Source organism: Balaenoptera acutorostrata, chromosome 9 (genome assembly GCF_949987535.1).
Source record: "Balaenoptera acutorostrata chromosome 9, mBalAcu1.1, whole genome shotgun sequence".
Taxonomy (NCBI): Eukaryota; Metazoa; Chordata; class Mammalia; order Artiodactyla; family Balaenopteridae; genus Balaenoptera; species Balaenoptera acutorostrata.
In genome coordinates, this window is record NC_080072.1 from 112,602,017 (window position 1) to 112,626,991 (window position 24,975).

General features: G+C 51.1%; 2 protein-coding genes across 2 annotated transcripts in view; both read left to right on the forward strand.

The window, feature by feature from the left end:
• The window catches only part of GLB1L3 (galactosidase beta 1 like 3), a 97,999-nt gene extending 87,508 nt beyond the window's left edge, over positions 1-10,491 (forward strand). The window contains exons 15-25 of the mRNA XM_057553314.1: positions 1,901-1,985; positions 3,471-3,608; positions 4,160-4,240; positions 4,832-4,938; positions 5,773-5,913; positions 6,243-6,314; positions 6,784-6,862; positions 7,274-7,361; positions 7,719-7,830; positions 9,388-9,504; positions 9,643-10,491. Coding sequence (XP_057409297.1) covers positions 1,901-1,985; positions 3,471-3,608; positions 4,160-4,240; positions 4,832-4,938; positions 5,773-5,913; positions 6,243-6,314; positions 6,784-6,862; positions 7,274-7,361; positions 7,719-7,830; positions 9,388-9,504; positions 9,643-9,708 — 1,086 coding nt within the window. The 3' untranslated portion in view covers positions 9,709-10,491. The remainder of the gene's footprint in view (positions 1-1,900; positions 1,986-3,470; positions 3,609-4,159; positions 4,241-4,831; positions 4,939-5,772; positions 5,914-6,242; positions 6,315-6,783; positions 6,863-7,273; positions 7,362-7,718; positions 7,831-9,387; positions 9,505-9,642) is intronic.
• A 6,090-nt stretch (positions 10,492-16,581) lies between these two features.
• GLB1L2 (galactosidase beta 1 like 2) overlaps positions 16,582-24,975 on the forward strand; it is a 39,212-nt gene continuing 30,818 nt past the window's right edge. The window contains exon 1 of the mRNA XM_007185158.3: positions 16,582-16,624. The gene's annotated coding sequence lies outside the window, so the exon portion shown is untranslated. The remainder of the gene's footprint in view (positions 16,625-24,975) is intronic.

The window sequence follows — 24,975 nt, forward strand, 5'->3', positions numbered from 1 at the left end:
GATGGACACGATTACCAGGATGGCATCCTCTCTCCCAGCACAGCGGGGACCCAGGTCTCCGGACCAACTCTGCTTCATACACACGTGTGTTCCCTTGTGCCTCCGATGCTGTCCAAGCCCCTGGTGCCCTCGAGGCCTGCTGTGCCTGGGATGCCCTTTCCAGGCCCAACCCCCCTCTTCTCCTCCCCACAGCACCCTCCCCTCAGCCTTCCCCCCTCCTCCACAGTTTTAATCAAAGAATGAATGATTCTTATTTCCTTTGCTCACCAATTTCTGCCCAGGTTCTTGTCGAGTAAAAAGAAGGGGCTCTGCCAGGGGTGGCACCATGGCTATCTCTAGTTTTTAGTGTCTCCTTTATTGTTTCTTTTTTCTCGTTCCTTTACTGTTTGGTAAAATTCACTGTTGAAACCATCTGGACCTGAAGTTTTCTTTTTTAGAAGGTTTTTGATTAGGAATTTAATTTTTCTAATAGATATTGCACAATTCAGGTTATTGCTTCTTAAGTGAGTTTTGGTGGTTTGTGTCCTTCAGGGGTTTATTCTATCGTTTTTCACCTAAGTTTTGAATTCATGGCCATAGAGTTGTTTGTAATGATCCATTAATATCCTTTGAATGTCTTTGTTGTAAGTAATGATGACCCTTCTTTCATTCCTGATATTGGCAATTTTGTGTATTTTTTTTTAAATCTTGGTCAGTATGACTAGAAGCTTATCACTTTTATTGATCTTTTCAGAGAACCAGATTTTGACTTTTTTTCCTCTATTATTTTTCTGTTTTCTATTATTTCATTGATTTCTGCTCTGATCTTTAATATTTTCTACCTTCTGATTCCTTAATGGATTGAATTAACTCTACTTTTACTAGTTTTTCTTTTTCCTGGTAGAAGCTTAGGTTACTGATTTGAGACTTTCTTCTTTTCTAATATAAGCATTTAGTGCTATGAATTTTCCTGTATGTGCTGGCTTTGCTGCATCCCACCAATTTTGAAATGCTGCATTTTTATTTTCAAATGATATTTTAAAAAATGTTCAAAACATTAAACTTCCCTTGAGATGTCTTCTTTATTCCATGTATAAGTTAGAAGCATGTTGGTTAATTTCTCAGTCTTTGGAGATTTTCTAGATATCATTCTGTTATTGATTTCTATTTCAATACTGTGAAAATCCAAAAATATGCTTGGTTTGACCTCTCTTCTTTTACATCTGTTAAGGTTTGTTTTATGGCTTATAATATGGTCATCCTTGGTAAATGTTCTATGTACATTTTGGAAGAATGTGTATTTTGCATTTGTTTGTACATTTCCATTAGGTCAGGTTGTTTGGTGATGTTGTTCAGGTAATCTCTATCCTTACTAATTATCTGCCTGCTTATTCTATCGATTGTTAAGGGAAGAGTGTTGACATCTCTAAATAAAATAGTGGATTTGTTTATTTGTGTTGTGTGCTGGTCTCAGCCAATCGATAACTAGTGCAGTAGCAGGACAGGCCCCTGTGGTTCTTATTATGATCACAAGATGCCCTCAGCAATAGCCATCAGGTTATTATTTCCTTTACTGTACTCTTTGGTTTATTTTTCTGTTTTTTCTAATTTATTGAATTAGATTTCAGTTATCCAAGAAATTTCTAGTTTCTTGGATAATTAGCCCCCTAAATTTTATGTTTCTTTTTGTTCCTATGTTTTAAGGTACATATGGTGTATTTTTGAGCTTGTAGGGGAAGAGGAGGAGCCACTGCTGTGGATGGTAGCAAAGGTGTAGTGGGTGAGGGGATGCAGGGAGTAAGCGCTGAGTTGGGAAAAGTGGAAAGCGAGAGTTCCTCAAATACTCATTTGTTGTATTCAGTTTTTCTGATTTTTCTTCTTCCTTTTGTCAGACTTAGTATTTGATTTGGTTTGTTCCTAGAGCAATAAGCCCATTTTGATCATGGAATACTGGGTCGGCTGGTTCGACACGTGGGGAAATGAACACATGGTGAGAAATGCGGAAGGTGAGTGCTCTGCAGTGTTTGACCCAGTGGAGCGGTCCTGAGTCAGAGGTCGTTCACACATTTCTCTGCTCATCAGTCAGCTCTCTGACCTGCACCTACTATGGCCAGGGACATGGCCAGGCCTGAGGGTGCACTTGGGTGTACAAGTTACCTGACTCCCACACCCTGGGAGCTTGTCAGCTGGTGGATGGACAGGTAGTTAAGAAGTAAACAATCAGTGTAGAGTTCCCCACCCAACGAGTGCTTTGAAGCAAAAAAGCAGGTGCAATGACAGAAGAGGCAGGGACAGACCAGCCGTGGGGGTCCCGGGAAGGGTCTCTGAAGAAGGGCATGCATTTGCTGAAAATCCTAATCATCTCTGGAAAATGCACAGGCCACTGCTCTGGAGATGTCTGCTGAGGGGCAGAAATTATCAGGAGATGAGAGAGGTCGTAGCTCCTGCGGCCAAAGCGACGAGGATTTCAGCCCCAGCTCTGCAGCCCCAGTGGGGGTGACCCCCCTGCTGAGCCTCCATGGCCCACCCCTCCCCAGTAGGGCTGTTGTCAGGATTAAGTGTGGCGATCCACTTAAACCGCCCAGAATGGTGCCTGGCAGAGGTTGTCAACAAAAGTATTTTTCTACTAACGATATTTTGCTATGGCTGTTATAAAAGCAAGCTCACTTGTACCGGAAATAAAGAAAACCACTGAAAGGTAGTGGGTAACTGAGAAAAGTCTGCTTTGGGCTGAAAAATAAAAAAACAAAACAAAACAAAAATATCTCCGGACTGTCACCAGTAAACGACGGTTTTCTGACCACATGTATATCAGGCACTGTGCATGTTTCTTACATATATGCCACCATCAATAAGTCTCTCATCCATCCTTGATGTAGTAGGAATAGGACCTTCATTTAACAGATACGGGAGCAGAGGCTCTGAGAGAGAAAACAGGCTGAACAAGATCAGACGGAATGTAAGGAGCACAGCCAGCATTGAATCCCACATCTAACTAACCTTTAACCAGCCCATGCCTGTTACGGCCAGTGCAAAGGTGACCTTGAGACAAAGATGAGTGCCTCTGTGGCTAGAGACTGTGGACTATTGCAGTGGTTCTAAGTCAGTGGCCCCAGAGATACTACCCTACAAGGTAGTCATAAGGGTATACTAATTATTTCTACAATTTCAAAAAATCTAATGAACATTAGATATTTAAGTGACATAAGAGGTTCTCAGGCTGTTATTTAATAGATGTAGTTTGGAGTCAAATCATGTACATACTCTGGGAGAAATGATTTTTGAAAAGGCTCTTGGTATTGATAAGACTTGGTTTCCTAGGGCAGTTCTGGTCAGTTCTACCTATTGTCTGGTGAGAATCTTCATGGAGGTTGAAGGACAAAACAGTTGAGTTTACTGTGGGGCAGGGTTGAGGAGGAGAAGATTTCACAGAGACTCCTGTCTTCTCTGAAGTGTTAATGTTCTCTATTTCTCATCTCCCTCCTCTGCAGAGATTAAAAGCAGTGTGTCTGAATTTATCAGATTGGGGATCTCCTTCAACGTGTACATGTTCCACGGGGGAACCAACTTCGGTTTCATGAACGGGGCCACGCATATTGACAGGCACAGAGGCGTTGTCACGAGCTATGGCAGGTGTTTGCTGGGAGGGTCCCCTCCGAGCGCGGGGGCCCTGTGGCTTTACCGGGGAGGCCCACAAACACGTCCTGGCATTATGGGGCTCTTGACCCATAATCTACGCTGAGCGTTGAGTGTTCTCTTATCTCTTTATCTTCCTTCTGAGATGCTCACAATGCCGTCAGCAGGCTGTCCTTGCCGTGGATGGGGCTGCCTGTGAACTCCAGCTCTGCTCCGCTCACCCGTACCCTGAGCCCTTGACCTAGACCTCCCCAGGTAGAATCCAGTGGTGGTTGCCGTGTGGGCACCGGAGGCCCCGGTGGGCAGTCAGGTTGAGGGGAGACGAGAGTGTCCACTATGAAGGGAAGCAGAAGGATGAGCCCAGGGTCGTGGCAGTCTCGGACCCCCAGGAAGGGCTGTGGGGAATGTTCCCAGGGTGGCCTTACTCCCCTGCACCCCAGCCTGGTCCAGCAGCGGGAAGGCGTCTCCCGTCCCCCTCCGGTGGCCCTGGCCCAGCTCGTGGTGGGGTGTCCCCTGCCCAGCGACGGCGGCTGGTGTCTTGCAGACTACGACGCGCTGCTGACAGAGGCTGGGGACTACACAGACAAGTACTTCAAGCTCCAAGAACTCTTTAAATACATCCTCGGTACTCAGCTGCCAATTTATTGGAGGGGTGGCCCTCCTCAGGAAGCGGGAGGGGAGGAAAGGGAAGGGTTCCCTGTGAGCAGAAGCTTAAAGGCGCTCGTAAGGGCAGGGGCAACCTTCAGTTCAAATCCTGGCTTTCCCACTTACAAGCCCTTTAAGCTGTAGTGTCTTCTCTAGACATGAGGACAATGGTCCTTGTCTCATATAATGATTGTGAAGTTGAAGTTACTATTTATAAAGCTCTCAGCATGATGTGTGACATGATACCCTCATATACAACAGCAAAAGTCATCCTATTGAATTGTATTTATTGAAATTAAGTTAACAAACCACCTACTATGTGCTAGGAAGTCCGACAGCACCGGCATCACCAAAGGGCATCAGGCCCCTGTGGGGTCTGTAGCCATCAGCCCTCTGTGCCCACAAAGTGGCTTCAACTTAGTCCCACCAGAGTTTCATCACTGTTGGAGAAGCGCTGGCCTAGGACCCGCCTCTTTGGTTGGCCCCGGGACACAAGAGCTCCTGGAGAGGATGGGGAGGCTTGGAGAAGGAAGGGGACGTTCCAGGAGCTTCTTGCCCATTTTCTTTGCAGTTACCCCTCTGCCCCTCTTACCGGAGCCCATTCCCAAGACTGTGTACCCCTCCGTGGACCCATCCCTTTACTTGCCACTGTGGGATGCCCTGCAGTACTTGAATCGGGTGAGTGACACCCGGGCTCTGTGGGAGCGGGGTGGCCCCTGGAGACATGGGGGGGTGGGGGGGACAGGCCGAGGCCACAGAGCAGAGATCCCTTCAGGGGTTTTTAGTGGGAAGCGTGAATGTAACCCTCTGCATCTTGTCCACATTTAGAACTAGGGGGCGAGAGCCAGGAGCTCCTTCTGGGCGGATCGAGAAGGGGTTTGAACTTGAAGAACAAGAAGGGGTGGGGAGAAGCAGGACATGAGAGGCTCCTGGCTCCCAGCTCCCATGACCCCCCATCCTGAGTTGGGTTACGCGGTCCCCACGGAAAGGGCTGCCAAGCCAGGAACCGTGAAACGCGGTTTCCGCCTCCTCTTCACCATCAACTAGGCCGAATCGCTGAACCCCTGTGGGTCCCTGCTCTCCCTTTAGGACTAGACTCTGTGTCCCTGCAGAAGAAAAGGTGAACATTGTTTGGAAGATGTCATCTTGAGTTCACATTGTTGTGCCTCCACTGACCCTCCTTCCAATAAGAAGTCGTGCCTGGCACGTTGCAGATGTGAAATAAATACTTGCTCAGTGCGCCCTCTTTGCTGGCCCACAATTGCGCTAGGACGCGGCTGTTTACTCTGTTGATTCAGGATTAGAGCAGTGGCCCCCCTGCCCTCTCGCCACCCACACCATCCCAAGTCTTCTGGTCAGTGGAGACTAGGGCACAGGCGTCGTCACACAGCATCTGTTTCAGTTCCTCATCCAAAGGGCTTTTGGGGACCGTTAGGAGGGCCAACAAAACATGCCCAGGGTCTTAGGAAGAAGGCCCCCGTTCTTACCCCTGGCTCCCCGTCCGTCTCTCAGCCAGTCATCTCTAACATTCCACTCAACATGGAGAACCTGCCCATCAACAACGGCAACGGCCAGTCCTATGGGCTTGTGCTTTACGAGACGACCATCTGCTCCGGGGGCCGGCTCCACGCTGACGCGCGGGACATGGCTCAGGTGGGGTAGGGCCATCTGGTTGCAAGCAGGACACCAGCCCAACTCCGCCGCGGGGGCGAGCGGTCAGTTGCTGGTCCACTTCGCTATTTGATAGCATTTTTAAGCACCTCTGTGTATGAGGCTTGACTGGGATGTAAAGCTGGACGAAAGAGACCCGATTTACTTACCATGACTTAAGTCTATAGGGGCCTCCGGGTCGGGCCAGCTTCTGGCTGCCTGTGGGCACTGAGGCTGGTGGCTTCCTTCGTAGCCACCTCCCCTAATCCAGGCCTCCCTGCCCCCTTCTGCCCCTTGGACCTACCCATCTGACACCGGCTCTTCTTTTGCAGGTGTTTTTGAATGAGACAAGTTTAGGAATTCTGGCTGATGGTTTTCAGAACATAGACATTCCTAAAATCACGGTATGTAATTCAGAAATCTAGATGCTGCCCTAGACAACGGACTCAAGTGCAAACACGGCCTGTTACTGAGATAGACCCGTCCTGTCCCCACCTCTGCCCCGGGCGTCGTGCCTGCCTCAGGGTCCCGGCAGGAAGCGTTAGGGCCGGGAGTGTACATGCCTCTCCCAGGCCTTGGTGCATCCAGGGCTACAGCATCCGCTTCGGTGTGGATGGAATTCCCCCGCCAAGCGCCTGGCCGGGCTCTGACCACAGGCACAGCTGAGTCCCTCAGCCTCTCCGAAGGCAGACCAGGCGGGACAGAGTTTGGAGCAGGAACCCACGGGGTCCTTCTGGTGGGGGGCCCCGGGGCGCTGGGGCCTCCTCTTTTCCCATTCACTTGTCTGCCGTCTGGGACTCCGAGAAGAGTGGGTTCCAGAGTAAAAGCCCTACGTGGCCTTGTGGTCCCCATGAACTGGTCTGTCCCAAGCAGGAATGTCAACTTCTAAGGATCCTGGTAGAGAATCAAGGACGCATCAGTTTTTCATGGAAAATTCAAAATCAGCAGAAAGGTGGGCTCTGGGCCTAAGAAACAGGCCATGACCTCTCTTCATGGTGACTTGGACCTGAAGATTGGGGGTGGAGTTGGGAGGAAAGACTGGGTCCCCAGGCAGTGGCAGGGCCCCTGAGTCCTGGGACCAATGGTGCACGTGCCCGCTCCCTTGTCCTGCCATGACCTGCTCCCCGGGGCGGAGGGTGCTGGCTGTTGGAGCAGGACCTGGTCCCCTTGTGGGAAATTAGGGGAAGTTCTGAACCTGGGAGGGGAGGTTTCTTGTTGGTATGGAGACCTTCGGTTGTGCAGGTCAGACCAGTCTGTTCCCTCCTGGACGAGCCCTGGTCACAGGGGGGTCCAGGCTACAAGTCTGCATCCAGACGATGGAGAATGTCCTGTCCATCTTCTCTCTCCTCCCTCCCCCTTGCAGGATTAATCGGACCTGTTACTCTGAATAACATTCCCCTGCAGAGTTTCACCATCTATTCTCTAGAATTAAAAATGAGCTTCTTCGAGAGGTATGCTCCTTCTAACCCTAACCCTAACCCTCCTAACCCTAACCCTAACCCTCCTAACCCTAACCCTCCTAACCCTAACCCTAACCCTAACCCTAACACTCACCCTCCTAACCCTAGCCTTGGAGGGCAGGGAGCTTGAGGTCTCCAACTCTCCACTTTGCAGATGAGGGGCCAAGATTCAGGGCCCCGGAGTGATGGACTCAGGATTATAGAGGCTCCTGATTCCAGCCTAGTGCTTCTGGCCTAGCACATCCCCTGCTGCAGAATCCTCGTCCCTGCGTGGGAAACCTGGGGTCAGTGTGGGGACTGCAGCTGGGAAAGGGCTTTCCTCTCCCTCAAGGCGTGGCCTTCTTGCAGGCTCCGCTCTGTCTCCTGGAAGCCTGTCCTAACTTACTCCCTGGGCCCTGCCTTCTACCTGGGCACCTTGAAGGCGGGCTCTTCTCCCCAGGACACCTTCCTGACGCTCCCGGTGAGTGGGCGCCCTCCCCTGCTCTGGGGTCCCCACCACCTGTTCTCTTGGGAGGAGTCTGGGAGCAAGGCCATCGTGTTCCTGGCAGGAACACTCCCCTTTCTGCCTTTCTTTCTCTTCCTCACTTTTAACTAAAGTTTACAACATTTCTCAGTCCTCCTAACTTATTGTTTAAAAAAATAATACATCAAAGCACAATGGAAAAATTCGAATACTAACAAGGTGTAGAGAGCAAAGGGCTGTCTTTCCAACCCTCTCCCACCTCCAATTCCTCTCTACTTCTCAGAATTAAGCATGACCAAGAGTTTGCATGGTTCCATGTGTCCCTTTGCCTAAACACGTGCACAATCACTTTTTTTAAAATTAATTAATTAATTAATTAATTAATCTATGGCTGTGTTGGGTCTTCGTTTCTGTGCAAGGGCTTTCTCCAGCTGTGGCAAGTGGGGGCCACTCTTCATCGCAGTGCGCGGGCCTCTCACTATCGCAGCCTCTCTTGTTGCGGAGCACAGGCTCCAGACGCGCAGGCTCAGTAGTTGTGGCGCAGAGGCTTAGTTGCTCCGCAGCATGTGGGATCTTCCCAGACCAGGGCTCGAACCCGTGTCCCCTGCATTGGCGGGCAGATTCTCAACCACTGCGCCACCAGGGAAGCCCCACAATCACTTTTTACACTAATGGGATGGTTCCATAAATTGTATTCTCCAATTTCCTGTTTTAGGGGAGGGTATTATTTTTTACCTAGTATAGCTTCTGTTTGTAAACACACATGGATCACGTAAAGGCACAAAATATGAACGTACAGATCAATAAATTGTCACGAGGCAAACACCATAAAATTACTGTTGGGATAAAAAATGAAATACTGTCAGCACCCCTCCCAGTCTTTGCCTCCCCTAACAGGTCCCAGCGCAGAGTGCAGATTAGTTACTGAGGTTCCCGACACCCAGTCTTCCCAGATGACATCTAAACGTGTGAGAGTGTAGATTAGTTACTGAGGTTCCCGACACCCAGTCTTCCCAGGTGACATCTAAACGTGTGAGAGTGTAGATTAGTTACTGAGGTTCCCGACACCCAGTCTTCCCAGGTGACATCTAAACGTGTGAGGCTCTGAAAGTTCTGCTCGGCTTCTCAGCCTCCTCCTCCTGGATAAGCAGGTGCCTCTAGTGGGAACACTGCTTCCATGCCTTCGCCTAGGTCTTGGTCCTGTAATTCTTCATTGGATTGCAAGCAGGTTAAAAAAATGTGCAGCTTTTATGGTTGTTGTCAGCAGCAGTGTTCACCTCTATTGCCTAGTACTTGTTTCTGGAAGCAGAAGAGCTGCTTTTTAGAAACAGACGGCACCATCTGTCACAGGTCAGGAGCCGCAGTGCCTCAGCATCTTGTCTGCCATCCGTCGACCAGGTGGCAGGTGGGACTGGTAGGACGTGTCCCCTTCTGAACGCACCTCCACGCTCAGTGCCTCCGAGCATGTTAGCCGTGCCCTCACGGCCCAAAGCCTTAGGCTTTACCTTGCCAGAGGGAATCTGTTCCTGTGCCTCAAGCTCCCTTCCCTTCCAGGGCTGGGATTATGGATTTGTGTTCATCAATGGGCATAACCTTGGGCGATATTGGAACATTGGGCCTCAGGAGACCCTTTACCTTCCTGGTGCCTGGCTCCAGCCAGGGGACAATGAGGTGCGTGGCCCTCACCCCCATCTTTACGGCTCATAAGCGCTCCGATCTGACTTCATTCCCAAAATACGTATCGCAGTGTCTTTCTGATTCTGTATTGGGCTCACCCTTTCTTACTGGCAACCCGTCTGTTCTTCCTAGATCATCGTGTTTGAGAAGAAGAAGCGTGGGCCATACATCCACACCACAGACAACCCCAGGTGGTAGGACTGGGTTCTGACACCCTTCTTGGCTTGTTGGAGTTCATCCACAGGCAGTTTTTCAGGAGGAAGGTTTACATCAAGAATATCAAATACACACTCTGTGTGTTACATATGAACTATGTCAAGAGAGTAAATCCTGAGTTCTCATCACAAAGAAAAAACCTTTTTTTCTATTTCTTTAATTTTGTACTATACTAGGTGATGGAGGTTCACTAAACTCATTTTGGTCATTATTTCATGACATATGTAAGTGAAATCATTATGGTGCACACCTTAAATGTATACAGTGCTGTTGTCAATCATATCTCAATAAAACTGGAAGGAATAAAAGATGTAAGGGACAAGGGCCCATGTCCCTCCAGAACCCCAGTGCCTGAATGAAGGCAGAATTAAGTCTTGTCCACCAGTGTGTCCCCAGCACCCAGCACAGAGCACGAGCTCAATGAGGCATCCTGAACAATTTAACCACCTGTCCGCCTGGCGTAGAAGGACGTGACAGCATTTCAGGGGAGGGACACGGGTGAGGGTCAAATGGTCTCGTATGTTCTGAGAATCACAAATAACCTGTTACAAGGTTCACGTCAGGACAACTTTTCCCCTCAAAGCACGTCACTGTCACCCTGTTCCTTCCTCAGCAGTTTCAAGAAACTAAACCATTCACAGTTTGTACATCCTATGTTGCTACTATTATCTGTAAAGTGTGGTATTAAAGCTTTAATGGCACCAAAATGGAGGAGAAACATTTAAATTCATTACTCATCTATCACGCTGTTGAACTTCAAGAAAACTTTCTGGGCTTCCCTGGTGGTGCAGTGGTTAAAAATCTGCCTGCCAATGCAGGGGACTCGGGTTCGAGCCCTGGTCCAGGAAGATCCCACATGCCGCGCAGCAACTAAGCCCACGTGCACAACTACTGAAGCCCGCATGCCTAGAGCCCGTGCTCCGCAACAAGAGAAGCCACCGCAGCGAGAAGCCTGCGCACCGCAATGAAGAGTAGCCCCACTCACCGCAACTAGAGAAAGCCCTCATGCAGCAATGAAGACCCAACACAGCCATAAATAAATAAATAAATTTATATAAAAAAAAGAAAACTGTTTCTGTATGTACAGATATCTGAGATACCAAATATAGATATTTCATAATATCACTCACTGGTGTGTAGCAAAATATAAACTCAGGAAAAAGGTTTTCAGTAACATGTCTTGTAGAAGAAACCTGGCACCTGAGAGTCATAATGTGGGCAGGTTTTAGAATCCTTCAGCAGCTGAATGACTGAGAATAGCAAGGTAAGAACTGTTTTGAGAAAATTCTAATTTAGACTCCGTAAACTCAGCTATAAGAAATTGTCTTAAAGGACCATGAGAAGCCGTCCCTTTGCAGTTTGTTCAGTGAGAAGAAAATGTGCCTGCTTTTTGTTTAACACTTGCATCTATTTTTCATATGTTTATTCTGTCTGGATCGAAGACGATTCCTCATGGATGTAGCTGCACATCACCTTGGAACTCCTCCTCATGAAATTTCAAGGTAGTAAGAATTCCCAAAGAAAATCTTTTCTCCCAAGACTCACAGCTAGAATGAAATTAAGCAATTAATTCCAGTTTATAAAAAGCATGTTGTTTAATGATAGGAACGGTATACATCAAACAGTTCAACAATGAAAAAAACTGCGGTAAAACAATCTTTTAAAATATACCTTAATTATTATCAATATCTTAAAATTTATATATTATATAAATATATAATGTGTATGTATTTTATGTTTAAAAATTATCTATTTTATATACATTTAGCTTATCTATTTCATATATCTTTTCTTGGTTCAAAGAGGATATCATAGTCTTCCTACCCTTATAAAGCTAGTGTACTCTCTTAATATTCTTATTAGCTGTCAGTGTATTTCCCCATGTGCCTAAGTATTTGAAAGTTCTTAATAATTGTTTTAGTAGCTTATATTGAGTTTTCATAATAATCGTTAATCATTGCTTTATTTTACTTCAACTTAATACAATTTTATTTTATTTATTTTAATTAATTTTATTTTTGGCTGCATTGGGTCTTCATTGCTGCACGTGAGCTTACTCTAGTTGTGGAGAGCGGGGGCTACTCTTTGTTGTGGTGCGCGGGCTTCTCATTGCAGTGGCTTCTCTTGCTGTGGAGCATGGGCTCTAGGCGTGTGGGCTTCAGTAGTTGTGGCACACGGGCTCAGTAGTTGTGGTGCACGGGTTAGTTGCTCCGCGGCATGTGGGATCTTCCCAGACCAGGGCTCGAACCCGTGTCCCCTGCATTGGCAGGCGGATTCTTAACCACTGTGCCACCAGGGAAACCCCAATACAATTTTAATGTTTCACTTTACGTCACATCTCAGATGCATACATTCAGATATTAACAACAAATTCAAATGACAAGGCTAGTTCTCATTTCTGATAGTGTCACGCTGTTTATATTTGAAATCTGTCTGTCGCCGAGAAAGCATGATGTCTTGAGTGACCCTGTCTGCTCCCCCCAGAGCCCGCCCTTCACAGGCCACTAACCCATTCGTGGCACCCACTCAGGATGTAGCTCCAGAAATTCCCCACGGTCTCTCCTGCTTCAGTGATTTTCACTCTCTTTCATCACGATCGTGTCAGTGTACCATGCTGTGGTTTCTCCCACCTGAAATGGAAATGAAAACAGGGCAGTACCCTCGACTCAGGGTCATGAGCCACCAGCTACATTCCCATTTATTTACTCCTTTTTCCAGCAAATATCCATGAACGAGACTCATCTGTATCCACCGAGATTCCTCCGCCTCCTCTAACCCGTTCCAGTCTCCCCAACCCCCCACCTGCCTGCATCACAGTCACCAAAGTCTTATGTGGTGTCTCCACCTGCACGTCTCCTTGATGGCTCAACCCCCGCCCCCCCCCCCTCCCAGCCTGAGCTGGGCTTCTGGGACTCCCCGACAGGCTGACCCTTCCAGCCTCCTCACTTCAGGCTGTAACAGGGAAGAGCAAAATAGGACTCCATGTTGCATCTGTTTCTTTGACGTTAACCTTTGCTTTCCGGTGCTTTTGTTATTATAATCATACATAATGGCCTGCCTCAGGGAACCCTGCCCTGCTGCCTGAATGTTAAACTAAAGGGCCTCTGTTCAGCTCACAGGGAGACAATCTGACCCTGCCCACCTGTGAATGGCTGCGGAAAAGAAGAAATTAACACATCCCCTCCCGGAGGCTGGCCAAGCCAGGCAAAACCAATGGCCTTTTTACTTTACTTCCTCACCGCCTCCCCCTCTCTGTTCTAGAAAAGAAACTGGCATCCCAACGTGATGGAGTCATTCTTGAGTCCTCTTGATTTCTCTCACGCCACAAACGGTCCAGGAATACAGACTCCTCTCCACGCCAGCTGCCACTTGTCTGAGCCGCAGCTGGCATGCGACCCCTGTGGTAGCCCCACCCCCACCCCCCGCCTGGTCTCCTTTTTTCCACTGCTGCCTGCTCCTGGCACCTGAGTGACCTTTTAAAGCATAAGGGATGCCACACCCAGAGCCTGCGCTGGTTCCGTCTCATTGAGTCAAAGCTCTGCCCCCGAAGGCCTGCCTGATCTGGCCCTGGTTCCTCTGCCTCCCCCCACCCCCTGCAGTCCTGGAATGCCGGGCGTCACCCCTGCCGGAGGCCTTCGCACTCGAGGTCCTCTCTGCTTGGCTGCGCCTTCCTTGGCACCTGCAGGCAGGTAACGCTCCTCGTTCAGATCTTTGCTCAGCGATGCCTTCTCTGTGAGACCTGCTCTGCGCACCCCTCCTCCCCAGTCTTCCTTCCTTTGTCCGCTTCCTTTATGCTCTGGATTTACCACCTTTGAGACAGGCTGGGCCCTGGGCCCTTTGCTGCAGGACCTGCACCTGGACAAACATCTCTAACAACAGATACAAAGAAACTATAAGGGACTAAAAATAAGTGCAGGGCTGTGCAGGGGGGCAAATTATCAACCACAAGATACAAAAAGGCCACAAACCCAACTGCCACTTCTGAGGTGCCCGGAGCAAAAGCAGAGTCCAGTGTGTGATCCCTGCACACACAGCGCCAAGGGGACGGGCAGACCACCTAAGCCCCCCCTCAGGCCAGACCCCCTGGACCTGCCCCACCCTCACCCCATTTAAGGGAGCAGCCCGCCCCCCTCCGGGAGCAGCAAGGGCACCTGTTACTTGTTCTCGCTCCCTGTGCTGCAGAAGGAGTCCCTGTGCAAGCCTTGCCTGAACTCCTCGTGTGGCCTCATCAATTTCTGTTGATTAAAGAGTCTGGGGTCAGTATCACCTTTGAACACTTTATGATTTACTAATTCATTTGTTGATTTTTGTTATCCTTCGTCCTCAGCTGGAACAGAAGTTTCAGAGGGAGGGGATCTTTGTCTGTTTTGTGCACTGATACCTCCCAAGCACCTGAAACAGTGTTCAGCACACAGTGGACGGTAAACGTTGTCGAGTCCTTCTTAATGAACGAAACGCTGTTGAATCAGATATTGGCTTTTCAGCCTTCCAAAGGCTGAGCTGAAAAGTGGCATTTTGGCGGCTCCAAGGCCAGCACTGAAGGCAGTACATCCCTCGCAAACACACAGGCCCCTTCCAGCCCCAGCGACATGCCTTTGGGGTGAGAGGCCTTGACTACCCATCTGAACTTGGATCTGTTTTCCTTTTTCTTTTTCCAAGGACAAGGACTTTCTACTTTCTTTTCATCCAGGGTTGAAATTGCACTCATTTAGGCTCAGGGATCCCCCCTGTTCTTAGTTTCTTGGCTCAAGACTCCTCGGCAACTTGAGTAAAGGAGCTGGAGGGGGTGAGGGCCCAGGGCCCACAGGACTGTTCTGACACAGAAGCCATATCCTGCATCTTGTTCTAGTGACTTTAAGGGAGATGTCGTCAAGCGTTTTCCTACAAATCGGATACACTATATTTAAGGCATTAACACAGTGCACTCAAAAATAAGATATGCCAATGAATGAATATCTGATCTATAAACCTGTTTGTTACCTTTAAAAATAAAAAGTAAAACAGCCGATGCTGTGAGTTTGACTTAGTTTGACGCGACTATTTGGGTTATTTTTCTGGAGAGTCGCCACGTGCTGACTCCAAGTGAGCAGCTCTTCCTCTCCCGGCTCCTTGTTCACACCTGCTTCCCACCGGCAATGTGGGCTACGGGAATTCTCAGGGCGGGTCTGCGAACTCTGGGTCTGTTGGAGTTCTGACTCAGAGTGGTGGCCTGAGGACATCAACGGGACTTCATTTTTTTAAGAAAACATTTTTTTTCTATTTTCTGAACTCCTGGCATCAGAAAGGCAGCCTGTGCGGGTTACGATCGCCCTGTGTCAGGTACGATCTTCCCACGCACCCAGCCAGACCACTTTGTTGACAGCCCCGTTAGACAGTTCACTGAACTGTAGCCGCCATGCCCGGTGATTTGAGTATTTCACGGTCTGCTTGGGGTCAAGATCAATCAAGCATTTTGCAAAGGACTATCCTGAAGGTGTATCTTGCTACAATTTAAAAAACCCAGTTTTGTCTCCTCGGCAAATACATCTGGATTAGAGCTACCTCTGCAGCACCGTCCTGCTATCACGAAGTCCATGTTTTTAAACCGTGAGTAGGGTGTGTCTACAGGTCTGCACTTCCCAGCAGGTTAAGGGGTAACGATATTTTCTTTAGCACTGAGTTATTTACATTTATCTCCCATAAGTAAAAACAAAGGACACAGGGCTGGGCTAAGGATTTCAGGGTTTTTATAGCCCATGTTAACAAGTTTAAGCTCATATCTGAAAAAAAGAGGAGATGCTGGTACTGTTTAAATAACTTAAGGATGCCCTGGTGTTTAATGCATTGTGCTGTTCACTGCTCAGCAATGTCACCAGGAACCAGGGCCGACTGGGTGGGGTGGGGGGGCGTGGGGGGCGTGGCTGGGTGCGCCTCCGTAGGTGGAAAGGGGACTAACCTTTGACACCTTCCCCATATGTCTCATGGGCCACCTTTTATCCCAATTACACCAAAATACCTTCATCATAGTCTTAACAACTATCAGGCAGTTATGGATTAAAACGTGGATAGAAGGTACTGACTTTGGAGCGTTGGCTAAGGGGGAGAGACTGCTCTCTGAATCCCCAGGGGCGGCTCTGGCCCTGCTGTCAGCCCCAAGCGAGCCCCTGCCACTGCACTAGGCCTTTCCCCGCTTTGTTCATTTGTGTTTGTCTCTCTTGGGTTTAACTTTTGCTACCTGACTAAATATTTGCTTAATGCTACAAAAAGAACCCTTCACACTAAACTCGCCTTGTTTTCTTCCAGAAGTACAATCTCATTGTATTCCTAGCAGCTTTACAAGTCTAAAGCTGTGTACAAGCGCAGGATATGGTTTGAAAACATGCAGCGGGGTGTGTGTGTGTGTGTGTGTGTGTGTGTGTGTGTGTGTGTGTATTTTCTAGAAACTCTGATGCTGTGAAGAAACATCAGTCTCCCTAGAAAATGTTTCAGATTTTCTTTCAGTAAAATCTGAATTCTGTTCTTGGGATTAGGTGGGTTTGTGATTGCTAGAAAGCATAAATTTTGCCCACATATTACACAGCCTCCTTTGTGACATAATTCTGTGCTAGAATAAGAATTTTATTCATCCTCGGGGAGGGGTATGGCTGGAAACGGCAAGGGCCACCGTCGGCCACTCTCCGGGGCGCCCTCGGGCTGCAAGCAATGAGCACTGCAGGGCGGGGCGAGCGGCGGCCTGTTGCCCCGGCGACCCGCGCGCGGCCCCGCCCCCGCGCCGCGCTTCCGCGCAGAGTCAGGGCTGGAAAGCAAACGGGTCCCGGTGCCGCGGACGCGCGATGCCCAAGTGGAACGTCCGGCGGAGGCCCGGCCGCATGCTCGCACTGCTGCTGCTGGTGATCTTGAGCTTCCTGGTGCTCCGCAGGTGAGCAGACGCCCCGTCCTGCACACCTGCTTTCTCGCCTCCCCTCGCGCCGGGGGAGCCGGCCCGGGAGCGCGCGCACAGCTGCCCGCGGAGCCCGAGTCCCCACGGGGACGGCCCTCTGGTCCCGTCTGATCTGGAGCGCCGGCGCTCGGTCCCTCTGCGCCCCCAGCGCCCTGGGTGACGCCAGGCGCTGCGCTCCCGGTCCCCGGGCGTCTGTACCCAGGGCTCCCCATCCTTTTCCGCGGGAGGTCCGCAGAACTGGCCTTCAGACGCCTCTCCGACAGTCCCAGCTCTGTGCGCCCCTAGGCCTCCTGCTGAGCCCCAGATGCTCAGCGCTTCTCCCAGGTCCCCACATTTCCTGCCAAGCCTGCTGCGAGGCTTCTCTGTTTGGCAGAGGCCAGAGCTCCAAGGGCTCCCAGCTACGGTCCCTCTGGCCGGCCCAGTGCGGTCACGAGGTCGCTGCCCACGGGTCCTCCAAGCTTCTCGCTTTGGGTGTAGTTGCCCCGTTCTCGGATTGATGTGTCTTCTCTCTCCACTCGCCCTCCAGTCACCAGGTCACCCCTTCCCACTCTCCCCCCTCCGTTACAAAGAGTTATCTGGGAGTGCGTTTAGTGATAGAATGATTTACCCACTGCCTGTGTGGGTGCCCGAGCCTAGAATTTTCCTAAACTGTGTCTGTTTACCGGATGCTACAGCTGTGACCCTATTTTTCAGGTCGATGCCTGGCACTTTACATATTCACAACCTCCAGTGTTGCTGGGAAGGCAGGCCAGCAGCGTCAAGGGCTTTGGCAGGGAAGTTAGTATGGAAGCTGAAGGCTGAGCCCGTGGACCTGCTGCAGGCACGCCACCCTCAGCTTTATCTTCTGCTTCTTTCTGCCCCCCTCGTCGCTTCTCTGGACTTCCTCTGGGAGACAGGGACGTTTGGGAGGGAGAGAACTCTTTCCATTTACGCCTTTCCAAGACTTAGGCGTCACCTTTGTTTTGGAGATAAGGAGGGTGTCACAGGGTTGTTGGGAGAAGGAAATGGTGCTCTTCTCCCTCTGGGCTCAGAAAACTTAGGAGGCATCTTGTTTGCCCAGTTGTTCCCAAGACTTTTGCATCCTGTCTATGATCCCAGCCTTTCCTCTTTGAGGACTGGCCCTGGCTCTTGTAGACACAAGGCTGATGCGCACCCCAGAGGGGTTCTCAGAGGAGACGCAGCAGGAGCCTCTGGCATACAGCCAGGTATCCAGGAGCCCACAGCCCCAGGGAGAAAGGCCTGAGGTGTGCAGGAGCGCGTGCTTTGTTGTTGGAGGTCAGGGACGTAGCAGCCCATGCAGGGAACCCAGACAGGTCACCATGAAGGGTGGCTCCGAGGGGCTTGCGGTGGCCCAGGTGGTACACCCTGATGGTCCGCAGGAGGAGGTGCGGGAAGGAGGCTGGTACTTGTCGGTGTCCGGAGGGACAGAAGGTGCAGAAGCTTGGGCTCTCGCGGGTGAGCGAACGTGTCCCCCCACCTGGCGGAGTGGCCGCAGGAAGGGTAGGTTGGGGGGGCTTGTGGGGCCGCCCAGGAACAGCAGCAGCGGGTGAATGGCTGCGACTCACGCCCTGGGAGAGTTTTGGCATGTTGAGGAAAGACGTGGCTTTTCCTGCTGTGCTGTCTTTCTCAGCAGGTAAGATAGAGGCCAGAGAAGCTCTGAATGAGTTCAGGGCCAGCGCCTAGGGTCCTCTGGAATACTTGTCTTCTGGGCATCGTTTGGACTGTGTCACCCTCACGGATGACTTTCGCCCAATGCCTGCTGTCCAGCTTGGGCTGGACACCGAGGACTAGGTCTGGAGGCCAGAGCCAGCACTTTCTTTGTTGCTCCCTCTTCCTGCCTTACGCTAAGGTGACCGGGTCATTAACCGAGTGGGGTGGCGGGGGGCAGCAGCTCCCAGCTGTTGCAGGGAATGTGGGTGTGGCCAGTGGGATAGCGGTCACACAGGGACCGGCTGCTCAGCCAGCGGCTTTGCCCCTGAGCTGTCAGGATCAGAAGGCAGGTGTTTGGGTGGGGGAGGGGCTGCTGGGTTTGGGCTTTTGTTTTTCTCGTGAACTTTACCTTGGGCTGGTTCATGGTCAATCACAGCTGTTTGATTACGTCATATCCAAGAAACAGGAGGACCAAGATGACTTTTGAGGACGATTTCAACCTTCGGTTTTTTAGTTTGAACAATGGTCTTAAAAAAAATTTACCTTGACTGCAGTATAGTCGTCAGGCAATAAACTGCATGTTTAGCAGGTGCAGTCTGCTGGGGTCTTTGTGTGTGTGTGTGTGTGTGTGTGTGTTTTCCACATCTGAAATATTTTTTTCTTCTTCTTTTTAAAAATTTTATTTTATTATTTTTTTATACAGCAGGTTCTTATTAGTTATCTATTTTATACATATTAGTGTGTACATGTCATGCTGGGTTTTGACGTACGTACCCACCCACCTGTGGAACTATCAGCTGCAGAAATGTGCATGTGCCTCTTGCATCTCTCTGCTCCTGCCTCCCCACGAACGCTGATGTGTTGCTTTCGGCCACGGGATATTAGTTGGCATTTTCTGGAGGTTATCGAAGTGTAATCCTCTGTCTTGGTTGGCCTCCCCCTCTAGCATGTTACTTGGGATCCAGGAACCTCGACTCTGAGCCTGTCATTCTCCACTAGCACAAGAATGCCTGCTGGGCATGGTTCCCACTCAGGACTTTTCCTCTCAGCATCAGCGCGTCACTAAGCGAGGATCCAGGAGCTCTGCGTCTCTCCAACCCTAGACGTTAGCTGGCAGAGTCAGCAGAGGGGAAACCCGCCAGGTGGGCGCCGGCACCCCGCCTCCCACCTCCTTTGGAAGGCCTGTCTCTTAGCTGCTGCTGCCCTGCCTTGTCTGGGTTCCAGACCCCCGTTCCTCCCGTGCCTCTCAGGCTCCTCGGTGAGGGCAGGTCACTTAGCCAAGGAACCAGGTCACTTTCTTTGGTCCAAATCATGGCTGGTCCCGTCCTCCGGGGGCATGTGCACAAGGTCCCTTCCTGGGCATCTGTGAAGTCACTGATTTTATGAGCTTTGCCTGTTCTGGGCGCTGCTCTGCGTGGGGTCTGAGTCATCACCCTTGGAACACTCCAGCTCTTTGAGCGCCGTCCCTCTTGTGTTCTGGCAGTGAAGCTTGCAGCCTCTGGAAGTGTCACCCCTGACAGGCGTGGGGAAACGGGGAGAGGCAGGTATCTGAGCCCCTGTGCCGGAGGAGAGGGTGGGCGTTGAGAGTCGGAAGGGGACCCAGTGTCTCAGTGAACACACGGGCAGTGGAGGTGTATTTGTGATCAAGGGACTGGGGTGCCCAGGAGACCGGCGCTAAGAGTTCCAGAGCCTCGGTCCCCCAAGCATCAGGACATGGGCCAAGGAGTCCTCTCCCCCTTGGGGCGAGGAAGGAGCCACCAGTGAAGTAAAAGCACTTCATCTTCGATGATGTGACCCTGACTCCCATCGTATCGCCTGGAATGCTCTTCTGATGAAGAGGCAGGAGATGCCGGGGCTGAGAGAGACCAGCTCAGAACGCGTGGGGCCTGCGGAGGACCCTGGGGCCCAGGCCCTGCCCTGGCACCCAGCAGCGGGGTGTTTGCAGCCCCCTCTCCACTCGGTTTTACCTTTTGCTTAAATCGATTGCTCTGGATGCTAAAGGCCATTGAGAGGTAGTCCCCTTATGTGGTGCCTCCCCTGGGACGGAAGGGCCGGGGATCCTTAGAGGCTCACGGGAACAAAGCAGACGTTTCTCAACAGGGCTCCGTGGACGGAGACCCTTGGTGGGTGCCCCATGCTCCCACCCTCACCCTCCAAGGGACGGTTGGCGGGGCTGTGCCTTTCAAGAGCACGTTGCGTTGTTCTTGCAAAGGCTATTTTGTGGGTAGGTAATCTAGGAAGAGGATGAAATCTTCAAATACTATAAAGGGGAAGATAAGGCCCCCCAGTTCTGGCCCCTGGGCACCCGTCTCCCTACCCAGAGGCTTCCCTGATCACAGTTTCTCTCCAGAGTGTTCTGTGCACATAGAGACAGCTGTAGACATTACCCTGTTGGTTCATTGGGCTCATGAGTTATTTAAACTGCCCCCTTCTGAAGGGCATCCATGGCTGCAAACCAAGTCGCAGTGAATATCTGTTGGAGATATTTCTGTACATAGAATTGCTGACCGTATGAGATACTCATTTTAAATCTTGATCGACATTTATAATAAGTAAGTAAATAGCACATTCTATTTCTGTTGGATCAGCCTGAGCTCTGTAGGCTCAGGAGCAAATTCCGTTTAATCTGTGTGGGTAGAGTCTTTGTGTCCTGTAAGAACTAGCCCAGCTCTCGTCTGTCTCGGTAGGTTAAGTCCCATGTGTTGGATTTTAAAAACCATTTATTTACAATACGTCGTGCCCTGTTTAATGAAATCCTTTTATTCTGATTCCGTGAGTGTCTCTGAGATCAGAGTCTTGTCATCAGGGGCGCCCGGGGGTTAGCTAACAGAGCTTTCCACTCTTGACACTTTTTCTATTTATGATGCTGTCAATGGAAATTTTCCCCTAAGTGAGAGCACAGTGTCACGTGACATCCAATCACTTTTTGTTGTTGGTATGTGGTTGATTTCGAATGAGGAGTTTTTGTTGCTGCACGACTGGGTCTCAGGGTTTCCTCTAGTAAATGCTTGTTCACATACAAACTCCTGCGGGCTTTAGAAGATGCTGCCTGGCTTGGTCTGCTGGAGCCCGGGTGCATGACCCATTCCTGACTTAGCAGAGCCTTCTCGGAGGGAAGGGCAGAGGTTCCAGGCTTACAGTGGCGTCACAGGCTGCAGGGTGCTGCACGATGGCCAGGCATCTCTGCAGAATGAGCGACTCGCTTTTGGATGGAAGGCCCCAGCCCTTTGGAAATATTAAGGCCTCTCCCAGCAAATCAGGATCCAGAGCCTTGGGCCCAGGCCAAGGAGCACATGCAGGAAGCCAGGGCAGACCTGGGGACAGTGCTTCATTTCCTGGGGGCTGAAGCTCGTGGGGCTCCAGGGTTGGTGCAAGAGGCACTCTTCTGCGTTGGGGGCGTTAGGGGCACTGGCCGGGGCCGGAGAGTGGGCGGGCCCCTCCTTGGGCCCCCAAACCTCCCAGCTGAGGGAGGCGTGCACAGGGCTGAAGACTGGTGAGACCTAAATACCCCCGAGGGGGCGGTTCACGGGGTCCAGCCGAGGAAGCTGGACCTCATGGGGGCCTGTAGCCACGTCAGAATCTTGAAAGTGATGAGGAGAAATTTGTATTTTAGACCCAGGTGAGGAGATTTCTATGTGTGATGATGTCTTCTGGGCAGCTTAACATGTCTGTCTGGGTGATGGTCTCCGTCATGGCCACGTGGATGGGCGGAGTGTTTTCTTGGTCAGCATCTTTAGTATGAAGCCCTGGACCCAGATTCGGTTGAACATTTACTTAGGGCAGCCCGAGGGGGGTCACAGTGCACATTATGTACGGAGCCAAACTACTGATGCCCGGGACCGGTGAGGACTCACGTTCTGGGGATGGAAGGACTGTTTCTGCAGGTTCCTACCTCGAGTACCAGCTTGTCCACACCCTTGTTAGCCTGAAATTGTGTGAGCCTGGCCTGGTCGCCGCTGAGGGCCACTCGTCCCGGGAGTTGACGATGCTATCTCTGCCGTGTCTGGTTGCGGGGACGCCGGCCTGTCTGGATCGGGACACGTGCGTACGTAGGACGGAAGAAAAGGAGGTGGCTGTGACCCAGTGTGAGGCCTGCTGGTCCCACCGTGGCCTCAGTTGTGGTCAGTGTGTGCAGCGCTCACAGGGATGCCCTCTGGCTCAGCTGGGACGTTTCAGACCGGGCCTCATCAGCCTCATTCAAGGAGGTGGCGGGATCTGGCCCTTCTACCTCCCACTGCCCTGGGAGACCCTCTCCGAAAGCGGAGGATCACTTCCTGGGCTCACCTCACAGGAAGGAGGTGGTAAGCTTGTCACCTGCGCATCTGTCTGTTTTCACCCAGATGCGTCCACTCGGCACTTGTGGCCATGTCCAGTGTCATGCAGCCTGGGCCCCGTCCTCAGGCTCTGCGCAGTGATGGGGTAAGGTGCGGGCAAGGTCCTTCCTCGCCCCCGCCCCGCCCCCGTCCCCACCTGACGACCTCCCTCCCCACGGGGAGCCAGGGCCCCATCTCTGCTTCACGTTTCCCTGACAACCTGCTGCTCTGTCCCTAGAAGGGGTGGCGGCGACAGGGTGGTGGGGGCCCCGCCGGGGGTCCTGACACGCTGCCTCCTCCCAGGAGCCCCTCCGGAGCCACGTCAGTTGGGGCCAAGGCCAGCTGTCCAGGTCATTCTAGGACCAAAAGGCTGCTCATCCTACAATGAATCGAAGACACACAGGCGACAGGAATTAGAAGGAAGTGTAAATATGAGCTCCAGCTGGAAAGAAGGCAGGGGCCCCTGGTCTTATCAGAAAAGTTCACCAGGAATGAACGGCTCACGGGAAAAGCAGCAGGAAGTAGGGGTCCCCGGGGCTAGGTGGGCTCCGTGCTAACAGGCCTCATCAGAAGGAAGGGCCTCACCTGATCCAGCTGCGCAGCTCATGGTGGTTTTATTGTGACTAGTTAGCTACTCAGGAAGCTGGAGGTTGTTACTAGTGTTAGGGGCACCAGTACTGATGGTCATTATCTGTGTTAATAACCATTTACGTTGTTGTTTACGAAGCTCTAACGGGTATTACCTCGTTTTCTCACAGTGAATTCTTTGGAGAAACCCAACACTTGTCATCCTCATTTTCTCAGTGAATTCATCCCTTTTATTAATGTATCAAGAACTTGCCTAGTTACCTACAAGAAAATCCTCAGAAGCAGTTGAGTTCTCCAGAATTTGGAATTTGATGACAGCTCTAGCTTTTGTGGCTTGCAGTGTTAATTTCATGCCTCTTAATAAGCACTGAGAGGGAAAAATTTTTTTAATCTAGAAAATGATAGGGTATAAAAAAACTGGCAAAGGGAAGCTCCATCCAGGAGGAGACTGTATATACATGTATATCAAAGGAGAAGATGCAGGTTACTGCTTCTCAGACCCCTGGGGTCAGGTTAAAATGCAGACTCTGATTCAGTAGGTCTCAGGTAAGGCCTGAGTGTCCGCATTTCTTTTTTTTTTTTAATGTTTCCTCTTTTTAATTTATTTTATTATTTATTTATTTATTTTCGGCTGTGTTGGGTCTTCGTTTCTGTGCGAGGGCCTTCTCTAGTTGTGGCGAGCGGGGGTCACTCTTCATCACGGTGCGCGGACCTCTCACTATCGCGGCTTCTCTTGTTGCGGAGCACAGGCTCCAGACGTGCAGGCTAAGTAGTTGTGGCTCACGGGCCCAGTTGCTCCGCGGCATGTGGGATCTTCCCGGACCAGGGCTCGAACCTGTGTCCCCTGGATTAGGCAGGCAGACTCTCAACCACTGCGCCACCAGGGAATACCCTAGTGTCCGCATTTCTAACCAGCTCCAGGTGCAGGTACCGAACCAGGAGGCAGAGGCGCCTAATGGCTAGTCGTCCACTGGGGGACAGACCACGAGTGTGTGTCACCAGCAGGGACTGTGTTGGAATGAGGGGGTCCCAGAGAGCCCCCTCCCCGCCTACACCTTTGCACCTGCCGGGTGTGGGGAGGGAGGCTCTCACAGCTTCTGGGGAGACACAGAAGTTAGGTCAGTGACTTGGTGAATGGGAGCTTGTTCCTTTGAAGTTCTGGCCGGTGATTAGGGATGGCTTCCTGGTGGAGTGGTTGTGTGTGTGCGTGTGTGCTCAGCGCCTGACGGTCAGCGTGCCCCTATTGTGAAGAAGAGAATGTGCATGCAGCTCTTCCCATTCTCGCGGCTGGGCCAGGCCGGGGGCGGTCAGGTGAGGCTGAAGGGCAGGAAGCCTGCGGACCGTGAAAGCATGAAGGCAGAGTGCGTTCTTTGGGGAAGATACGGTCAAAACCCAGGGAGACCACACTCCGCTGTGCGTGAGCTGCGGGTGCCTCAGACACAGCTGGCATAGTCAGGGGCTTGTGCAGAGGAAGGTGCAGGCTGGAGAGCCAGGCGAGGGGCGGACACGGGGCCCCAAGGTCTCCCTTTGCCGTCCAGGGCCTCGTCCTCCAGGGCTGGGTCGGCAGCTTCCTGCAAAGGCCCGGGTGGTAAACGTCTCCAGCTTTGCAGACCCTGCTGTCTGTCGCAGTGACTTCGCTGAGCCCCAAAGCAGCAGACAATACAGACACATGGCGGGTTATCCATGAAACTACTTATGGACGTTGAAACGTCAAGTTCATACAATTGTTTTATGTCCCGAAGTTCTCTTCTTTTGATCTTGTTTCAACTGTTTAAAACG